Source organism: Chenopodium album, chromosome 26, assembly GCF_948465745.1.
Source record: "Chenopodium album chromosome 26, dcCheAlbu1.1, whole genome shotgun sequence".
Lineage (NCBI taxonomy): Eukaryota > Viridiplantae > Streptophyta > Magnoliopsida > Caryophyllales > Amaranthaceae > Chenopodium > Chenopodium album.
In genome coordinates this window covers 6420166-6430691 of record NC_137859.1, presented here as the reverse complement: position 1 = coordinate 6430691, position 10526 = coordinate 6420166, and the positions used below count along the sequence as shown (strand labels likewise).

The 10526-nt window shown below is 35.8% G+C and overlaps 1 protein-coding gene across 3 annotated transcripts; it reads left to right on the top strand.

Moving 5' to 3' along the window:
• The first annotated feature begins 3725 nt into the window (after positions 1–3725).
• Positions 3726–10526, top strand: LOC145616340 (disease resistance protein At4g27190-like). Of its 3 annotated transcripts, none has more exons than XM_081671046.1 (5): positions 3726–3829; positions 5992–8634; positions 9310–9798; positions 9903–9997; positions 10154–10526. In XM_081671046.1, the coding sequence occupies exon 2, from the start codon at positions 6009–6011 to the stop codon at positions 8478–8480; it is 2472 nt and encodes an 823-aa protein (XP_081527172.1). In that variant the 5' UTR covers positions 3726–3829; positions 5992–6008; the 3' UTR covers positions 8481–8634; positions 9310–9798; positions 9903–9997; positions 10154–10526. The 3 variants fall into 3 exon arrangements, with proteins under 3 accessions (XP_081527172.1, XP_081527171.1, XP_081527170.1); XM_081671045.1 differs by having other exon boundaries at positions 9263–9798; positions 9924–9997; XM_081671044.1 differs by having other exon boundaries at positions 9263–9798.

Below are 10526 nucleotides of genomic sequence, written 5' to 3'. Positions count from 1 at the left end.
AAGAACACCTCTGAAGTGCTCCATCTCCCTCCTATCCCCCTGCGCACCCCCTTCTCTCTTAGCATAAGTCAAAATTTCGTTGAAATCTCCACCCATGAGCAAAGGAACATCATCTACACAAAGGCTTCGAATAAGATTCCAAGTCTGGAAATTTTTCTTTTGAATTCGGCCACCCATATACTCCAGCAAAACGCCACGAAATGGACCCCTCACTCCACACTTCCCCACATATATGATGATGAGAGAAGGAACTGATATGAAAATCCACTCCCTCCCTCCAATATAAACACATCCCACCAGACTTACCTTGACTCGACACACCAAAAGCACCTTGAAAACCAAGCGTACCCCTGAGATTCTCCACCACACTTTTATCCACCATAGTTTCACACAAGAAAAGTAACCCCGGGCTATGTTTATGGCTCCATTTTCGAAGCCGACGAACTGATCAGGGATTGCCCATTCCCCGACAGTTCCAAGCTAAAATATTCATTAGGTTTGGCGGGGTTGGTCATCACCAACCTCCGCCAATGGTCCCACACCACTCGCAAACTTTGTGTAAATGATTTTTTTCGGGATATGATCATTCTCATCGTCCTGCAATACCCCTTCTCTACCCCTCTTTCCACCAGCAGCAGCAGAATCCGGATTAGAGACATTTCCCACCCCACTTCTAGCAAACTTCTTCCACTTTCTCATCCCACCCTTCATAGCATCAGGTCCCTTGTCACTTTCCCCTGCATTGTTTAAGGCTCCCTGACCCTCTGCTCTTCTCTCCAACGGCTTTTCTGAGGCAGCCTCTAACTCCTTCTCACCTGGTTCAATACTCCTTTGTCCATCAAGGGACGAATTAGTAAGCAATTGGGGAAGGTCTTTGCGTGGCACCTCTTTGTTTTCATGGTCTAAAGCTTTCTCATTCTCGAGGGACACTACTTGCAACTTCTCAACAACTTCACCAATATCTTCCTCACTCTTCTTAGGAGCAGAATGTTTTTTAGTAACAAATAATTTTTTTGCAGCACTTCCCACCTGATTGTCCTCATCTTTGTCATCAAATTTTGAGGCTTTCCATGGTGTGGACACACGCAGTCTCTCACTGTACTTCCTGGCAACAGAAATATCATCACAATCCTTCTCTCCGTGTCCAAGCATCCCACAAACATAGCAAAAAACAGGTAATTTTTCATACTTCACCGGAACTTCGATACTACCTCTCCCTGTTTTTAATTCCACCCTGCTCATCAACGGCTTCTGTACATCAATAAGAACTCTCATTCTCAACGATTTGTTTATGCCAATTGCATCAGATTTGTCCATGGTCAAGAAAGTCCCAATTTTGTCTCCTAAACGTTTTGCATTTTCTTCCTTATTTCTACCCTTAAAAGGCAGGTCATAAATTCGAATCCAAAAGGGAACCTTATTCAAAGAGATTTCAGAGGTTTAGTATTACCGTCAACATTGTCAAGAATCAAAACATGATGATCAAAATGCCAAGGTTGCAACTCCATAACGAATTGCTTATCCCTCCAGTGATGAAATTGGAAAAAGAAAGTTTTTTCCCCAATTATATTTGCTTCGCAACCATGTTTAGGGTTCCAAACTCTCTTCATTGTATTAATGAGAGCATTAGAATTGACATTTCGAGAAGTCCAGACTTTCCCGACAACCGCAAGTTCAATTTGGTCTTCCTCTTCTCCATCCCCGTCTTCAACCCAATCAATTTCTTCGTTCTCTGATTGGATTGTTGCAATTGAATTGTTATCATGATGAACGTCCTCTCCATCAGTTGAGGCCATTGTAATCGAGAAAGGAGCTCGTGAACACTAATCAAGAACCTTCGAAAGAGAAGCAAAAACTAGCACGACGCTAGATCGAACACCCTCCCAAGAGAAAACCCTAAAGTCGGCTCTAGAGGGAACTAAGTATAAATTAACTTAAGTGTCCCACTAAGGAGAGCATTGTTGGTATTTCATAATATGGACACCAACTTTTCTTTGCCCTCCCCAAAAGTCAAAAGGTAAGAAATTAAAAGAAAAAAAAAGGGAGAATACTTTTCTTATATTCTTATTGAAAAGATTTCTCAAAAATCCAATTTATAATATTACACACATTAAATCAAATACTTCCTCCGTCTCTTTATTAATGTTCACTTTCTATTATTTATTATTCACATAATAGAGAGAAAATGGACATTAATAAAGAGACGGAGGGAGTACAATCAATCAAATATGTGCATTGAAAATCGTAAAAGTCAAAATGTAACAAAAAAGGAGAGTAATTGTTAATTTAATACTCCTTTGGTTTTTTGGAATCCATCACTTACATTACACTATGAGTGTTAGAAAGTTTACTTGTTTAAATAATAAACTCCAGTATTGTGCAAGTGGATGATGTATATATTTTCTTAAAGCAGTTCCACAAGATCTTCAAGCCGTTTTATTGGAGAACTTAAATGGAGTGGTCAAAGTTAGACTTCTTGTTCCTTTGGAGAAAGCCTAGCTGTGGGTGTCCATGTTGATAAGCTGAATATTTGTTCGATATTTAAATTTATATGTGTTTTAGTTTGTTTTTGTAGTTTTGTTTCTGCTTGTTTGTTTGTTTTGTTTTGCTTTTCTTTGGGGCTTGCCCATTTTATTCAAAAAAAAGAAAAAAAAAGAATGAGACTCGGTTTTTTTTAATCATATAAGTAGTACTAGTATGTCGCTCGTAAGAGAACAAATTTTTAATCATATAAGTAGGTACTTTAAATTAGAGAAATGATAAAATATTTCGACTGAGTTTAGAATAGAGAAAAAAAAAACATTAAATTTGTCTAAATTACCAAACACAAAAATAGAAATGATGCATTAAAAAGGGTCAAATAAACACAAATGATTAAAAACTGGTCTAATTTGGGTAATTTTTTATCTTATGTGTACGATAATCTATAAAGAAAAATTTTACATTAACTGGGCCTTGTTAGATTCATAATAATGTGTATTTTTATTAATATGTAATTTAATTTTCATACTTTTTTCATTACTTAATTAGATGACCACACATAGAACGATAATAGTGTGTCAGTACTTATGTATTTATTTTTTTTATCTGATTTGAACTTATTTTTCTAATTTAAGTAAAAATAAAATGAACTAAAGATGCCCTAATTAGGGTTAATGCATAGAATCTATATACACCTAAGTGCAAGGTGCGCCATAAGGGTTTTTTTCACCAAATACACTTGAGTAATCCGCTTATTCACAATATACCCATGAAACTTTCAAAATACACCATATACCCTAGAGTTTAATAACAATGTCATCAAATACCCAAAGTGAATCTGCCTGCTTTTGGGCTTTTTCCGGCTCGCGCTTGACCTGAATTTTTTTTTTAAAAGGGGTAGTCTTGGAAATCAAGTTTATGCAAATTTAAATATTTAATTGATTTTTTGTAGTATGGCCTGAAAAGCCCAACTAATTTGGGCGGGTTTGTACACGTAAATTTCAACTCAGTGCTTGGCCCAATCCGATAAATAAACTATGTTTTATATTTCAATATTAGCCCAGCTCACTCAATGATCATCTCTATTTATTTATGATCAATTTTTATTATCAACACGTATTAAAACACAAAGAGAGTACTCCGTAATAAATAAAATAAGGACGGAGTAATAAAGTTTCTACTTTCCCGTCTTTCACGTCATTAATTAAGATTGTCGGCTACCTACAGACTATAAAGATAGAGGTGTAAACAGATCCAGAACCACGAGATTTCCAGTGAAGATTTGTGAAAGTTGACTCATTCAACCGCGTCTTCGTTTTAAGTGATACATTAAGCAGAGACGAAACAGGTTTTTAATTCTATCCCATTTTTACTTGTTTTCATTTTGTAAATACTCTAGTTATTTTCATACTTCGTAAATTCTTAGTTATATTAACCGTTAATGGATTCTTTTCTTTGATTTTAAAAATTATTGTTGTGTTCATTAAATTTTTGGTTTAGGGAAAGCGATTGATCCTCTGTTTTAGCCTGAAATCTCCACTAATCACTCTTTTTTCTTAAATTACTTGCTCTATTACGAGTCTGATTTTGTACAAGTTTAGCGGTCTGATTAATAATGTTTGTTGATTGTTAATACTCCTTTCGTTCTTTTTAATCTACTATTTACTGTAGAACAAAACAATTTTAAAAAAATTGATAAAAAAAATAATAATAATAAAACTGAGTACCTCTTTCCACTTTTTGGGTAGGAAAAGAAAAATTTGTGTGAAAACAGTGATATCATTAGTGTCGAAAATGGATTATGTAATGTGAAAAATAAAAAGAATAGGAAGATAAAAGATACAGGGATGTTTCAAAAAAAAAAAAAAAAAAAAACAAAGATACAGGGTTATGAAAAAGCATAAAGCCTTTGATATAATGATGTACTCATACTTTCTTTGTTCTACTTGCAATACTTTGAATATTACACTATTTATACTTTTATACGAGTAGTATTTATTTTGATTAAATCTAATGATTATATTTAAATTTGAATATAATGACGTGTGGGATCTTGTTAGATCCATCGTATTTATACTTTCTTTTTAAAAAATAATGATGCGAAATTTTGTTAGATTTATCTTGATTAACGATTAAATATTAAACTTTATTTATTTATTTATTTTGTATATTGGTAATCAAAGATATTAGTGAGTTAAATATTATTTTGACTAGCTTAAAATGCTTAGGAAGTTTTGTTACTAATCCAACACCATAAGTCATATTGCATAATACTTCATCCATTATTTTTACTTGCAATAGTTCAACTGTTTACACTATCCACACACACATTTTAATTATATTTTGTGATTTATACTTACAGAAAATCATAATCATATGAATTTTTGTTAAACATGTCTTAATGTAAGCTTTATTATATTAATGATATTAACAATTAAAGTTATGTACTCCGTATTCGTAAACATGAAAAACAAAAATGTTGCAAGTAAAAAAAGATAAATATATTGAGGAAGGAATACTTATTTATAAAGATTTAAAAAAAATATAAAAAAATTCAACTTTTAGTATATAAATAGCGCACAAAGTTTAAGTGATTTTCTTTAAAATAATTAAAAAAAAAAAAAAGTTAAAGTGATTCACTTTTGTACGTGTCTACCAATTAACATGCTCCCCCTGTACTCGAATAAGTGCAACACAACACAGTATTAGGCAATTAAATTAAGGTGAGTATTTTAATGTACATGTAAGTAAGTTATGTTAATAAAGGTTTTCTTGTCAAAAAAAAAAAAAAATGTTAATAAAGGTTTTCAAAAAAAAAAAAAAAAAAAAAAAAAAAAAAAAAAAAAAAAAAGAAGTTATGTTAATAAAGAGTGATTGAGAGAGTATAATAACCATACATAAATGGAGTGTGAGTATGTATGAGAACTATGGGAAGAAAGAGAAGTGGACTAAGGGCCTGTTCTCATTGACTGGACTGAACTGAACTGAAATGAAATGAATATTTTATAAGAGAAGGAAATTAGGAGCTGAACTGAACTGAATTGAATTTCAACGTATGAGAACAAGCCCTAAATGGGTGGGGAGAAGAATACTAAAATATAGAAGGAAGTTACTATTTATGGAAGTGTTGCATTAGGGTTAGTTCAATATAATTTGCTATTGGGATGATAGTGATCAATGAGTTGAGCCTACACATCAGCGACACAACCTTGCTTGATCAAGGCAAGACTTGTGTGTACAAAATTATTGTGTTTGCACATCAACTACAGAACCTTGGCTTGATCAAGGCAATACTTGTGTATTATATAAATATTGTGTGTATGAATAACTAAGCATTGAGGTTTATGACTCGTGAACAAGTGGGTCAAATAATAAAATTATAGAGATATTAGCAAAAGGTCAGCAATAATCTGAATATTGTGTGTATGAATAACTAAGCATTTAGCTTAATTTGTTGCTTACTTGCTTAGTCAAGAAAAGCAATGATAGAGTATATTCTTGTTTCTGTAGATCCAAGTGCTGACAAGATGCCTTTGATAGTATCTATACTTGATTCAATATTGGCCGTAGTGAGGAACTTCCATGGTCTATTGTGGGATGATGGAGGAAACAATAGAGGGCATGAGACTGTTGATAAGCAATCTGAAATGAACTGTGTGCATTTTCAACCTCAAAACAAGCGCAGGAAAGTGCAGGTATCCTTGCGCATCAACTCTGGGTGTGTCGATAAGATAAGGGGTTGGTTGAAGGATAACGAGATTACTGCCATTGGAATTTATGGGATGGGTGGAATTGGGAAAACTACTCTCGCAAAGGAGATCCACACTCAACTTACATCCTCTTCTGCTTATAGACATGCTATTGCTTGGGTCTCTGTCGAATTGGATTTCACTGTGTATCAATTGCAGCAGAAAATTGCTGGTGCTTTTGGACTTGATCTTGAAGGTGATAAGGATGAGAATAGAAGAGCAGCCATGTTATATGCCTTCCTGTCTTGCTGTGACAAGTGCACACTTTTCCTTGATGATTTGTGGGGAGAATTCCGTAGAGAGGATGTTGGCATTCCCAGGAAATGCAAGCTGATTGTCACTTCTCGGCTAGTTGATGTTTGTCGTATGCTTCATTGCCAGAAAGTCATTAAAGTTGAGTCACTCTCAGAGGAAGAGACCTGGCAGCTGTTACACCATAGCATAGGGGGATATAGTGTTTTGGATTCCAAACAGTTGTCCTATGTTCGGAAGCTTGTGCATAATGAGTGTGCAGGTCTCCCTCTTGCTGTCACTGGATTGGCCAACAGCATGGAGAGAGTGGTTCATGCTTCTCAGTGGAGTGAAGTCCTTGAGAATATAGATCCCTTTACTATGGGACCAGCTCAGATGGAAAATGTGCTCAGTCAATTGAAGTTGTCTTATGATAGATTGTGCAACATCAAGCTGCAACATTGTTTCTTGTATACTGCATTATACCCCAAAGGTTATGCCATCAATAAAGAAGAATTGATACGTCTTTGGATTGGAGAGAGGCTCATAGATGATGTGCTGTCATTGCAGGCACAGTACGACTTGGGCCATTCCATAATAAACAAGCTTCTCAACTCATGTTTGCTCGAACCTTGTCAACATAAAGGGAGCATTAAGATGCATGATCTTGTTCGGCGTATGGCTCTTTCTGTTTCTAGAGATCGCTTCATGGTGAAAGCTGGCGTACCATCAGGGTTGGAGTTCTGTGGAAATCTCCATGCAGTTTCCTTGATAAATTCGTCAATTTCATTGATCCCATTGAGTACTTCCCTCAACTGCACCAATCTCTCAACCTTACTTTTGCAACACAACCCCTTTGAGGTTATCCCAGAATCATTTTTCTCGAACATGCGTGGCCTTCGTGTTCTGAGTCTATCTGATACTTGCATAATTAGATTGCCCAGTTCCTTCAGTGCCTTGGAAGAGCTTCAAGTTCTAGACCTTAGTAATTGTCAGAAATTGCAGCAAGTGCCTCTACCGGCAAAGCTTTATAAATTAGAGTTTTTGGACCTCTCTCGGACTGCAATTGAACAGTTTCCTAGCTCTCTTGAAATGTTAAAAAGGCTTAAAGAGCTCAACCTATCCTCTATTCCTGAACCAAATTATTTCCCCAAGGGAATCTTGCCTGCCCTGTCCAGATTGAAGAGACTATCATGCCATGTTAAAGGCAGCATCATTCAAGAGCTACAAAATTTGACATCATTGGAAATTCTTGATGCCACAATTGGCAATCTTTTTGACTTGAGTATGTATGTAAGGTCCCAGCATTGGAGCACATTAGAATGCTTCCATTTACAAGTTGGTCGTCAGAGAAGCATAAGACCAAAGAGATCATACAACAGAGCTGTATCCCTGCATGGCTGTACCCTGAGTGGTCGAGGGCAAGAACAAATTGTTTTTCCATATGACATTCAGGAATTATACCTTGAGAATTGCAGTGGTTTTCATAGCCTATCTGATATTGTGAATCCCAACCATGCTTGCGGTTATAAAAAACGAGCTGAAGTTTTTTCAAGCTTAGAAATATGTACCATCAGTAGGTGCCATGATGTTGAGAAGCTTCTATTTCCGGGTTGGATGCCAAATCTTGAATGCCTTGAATATTTAGAAGTTGAAGAATGTGCTCAGCTGAGCGAGCTTATTGTAGATGATGTTGAGGATTGCTGCTATTATGAAGGAAAACGTGCTGTCGTTAAACTCCCTCAGCTAAAGCAGTTAGTTCTTACCTCATTGCCTGAATTGAAAAACATCTATAAGGGTCAATTAGTTTGTGCTTCACTTCAGTCATTTACAGTTATGAACTGTCCAAATCTGAAGCGCCTTCCATTCTCCTGTACGGATGATTTAAAAGAAGTAGTTCCTTCACTTGAATGGATTGAAGGACAACAGACATGGTGGGATCTGTTAGAATTGGATGATATAAAATCTAAAGCTTTGCTTAAACCATCCTTTAGATGCCGATCTTCTATGGATGTATGATCAACGGAATGAACATATTTGATTGATGCTTGAAATCTGTCATCTCAAACTTGCCCCAGGACTGAGTGCAGCAAGGTTTCAACAATCTTTCTTATATGGAGGATATACAAGCTACCAAGCATTGCTCACTGCCTGATTACAGGATCCTTAACTGGTTTGTCCCTCTTCTGTCTCTCTAAGCTCTTCTTCTGTCCCATAGCTTCCTGGTTTTATTTAACTTAAACTTTTCGGTGATTTGATTAAAAAAAAAATATTCCTAACCATCTTCGTTATTTTATTTATTGATTTTTTTTTTTTTTTTCTATGACAATATAATGTTCCAGAAAGATAAAATTAATATTCAACTTTCAAAAATTAGTTCAAGGAATGGGAACTAGGAGAGGTCAAGTTATGGCTGGTGGGAAACGTGAATCTATCTCTTTTATGACTTAAGAACATGACATTAGGGAAGTATATTTTGCACTTTGGTCTGAAAACTATTTTTAACGGACAATTATTTTCTCTCCTAACCGAACACCTTTTCAATGTTCAATATTATCTGTCCCCTTTTTTTAACAAAATTTACAATCTACAAGAATAATGGAAAAGATCTCTCTGCACATAATATTAGGGGTGGGTATAAAAGGGTACTATGTTAAAATTTCTGGAACCGGAACCAGAACCAGAACCTGTTAACAGGTTCCTGGAAATATAGAACCAGAACTTGCAATATTATCTGCATAACACTATCTTTCATCAAACTGTGTCAATTTACTCTTCACTATATTCTTCACGTGGATCAGGCTCATGTTCGGAAATATTAGGCATTTGACTGCAAGTTTGGAATCAGTTTGCAGCTCAATCTTTGATGAGTGGAGACCTGTTTCCTGGAGGCCCCTTCGGATGGCAAGAAGCTCGCATTGGAGAGCAGTCCCTCCATGAACTCATTCAAGACCTTGGTCAATTTTCCTTTCTTGGTTGATGATGACCCAGCCAATTCCTGCTGCATCCAGGCTTTTATTTGATTTTTTCCAGGACCATATGAAGACTTTCTCATCTCTAGCCCTTCCTAAATGCATATATCTTGCTCTGTATTATTATTGAATTACTGCACACTTTTCTTCCTGGTTTTCATCCCCTCCACACTTCTTCTGCACCTGTTCATCTTGGTTTCTCTCATCTCCAACACATCACTCAAGCCTCCCCCTTTAACCATTACCCTGTCTTCATATAAGGTTATGCGCTTTAACAAAATTTCTGTCCATTTCAAAGAATGACTATAAGTTTTTGAAACCGTGAACTGACCGCCTATCTGGCCAAGACGTCTGCACTCAAAATGGTTTGATTCTCATTCTTACTCTTTCTGCTCTTAGTATATGCATTTCTGTCTTTTTTTTTTTTTTTTTTTTTTTTTAAATTCTGATGGTTTCTCTATGTTGCAAGTTGCGTTTTTATGGGGTGCAGTGGTTGCATCACTTGCATGTCAAGCAATCACCAACATTGTTAAATCCTCACTTGCCCCTGTTGGTCTCAACAAGGTTTACTCTTTTGAGCATCTCTGGCTTTCTTCAATTTTGTGACAAAACTCCGAGTCCTGAACTTTTTAACCATTGATTTTTGTGACAAAACTCTTAGTCCTGAACTATTAAACCTATGAACTGTCAACTGAAGCTTCTCTCAATTATGTTGTGCAGGCACCCCGGAAGGTATTGGGCCAGTGAAACCAGGCCAGAAAATTACTGCTGGTATAACAGGTCTGGTAGATGTTAATTTCAGTGCTGAGAGACGGAGCACACCAGTAAGCAATTAATCGTGACTGCCATTTCCAGTGGAAGCATCATTTGTTTATTTGAAGTTATTTGTTTGAGTTGCTGATGATTTCATACCTTTCTCCAAGCTGAAATGTATCAGTAACATAATAAATTGTTGCACGAGTTGAGCTTATAATGCTATTTATTCTTGTACAATATCAAGTTAAGAATAAGAATTGTGACTGTAACTAGGAAGAACAGTTTCCCAAGAGAATTTAAATTTGCAACTAGAGTAAGGGCTAAAATTTTGAGTTTC

What these genes read in the sequence shown, in the direction of transcription:
- LOC145616340 (XM_081671046.1), top strand. Translation starts at nt 6,009, where the DNA reads ATGCCTTTGATAGTATCTATACTTGATTCAATATTGGCCGTAGTGAGG.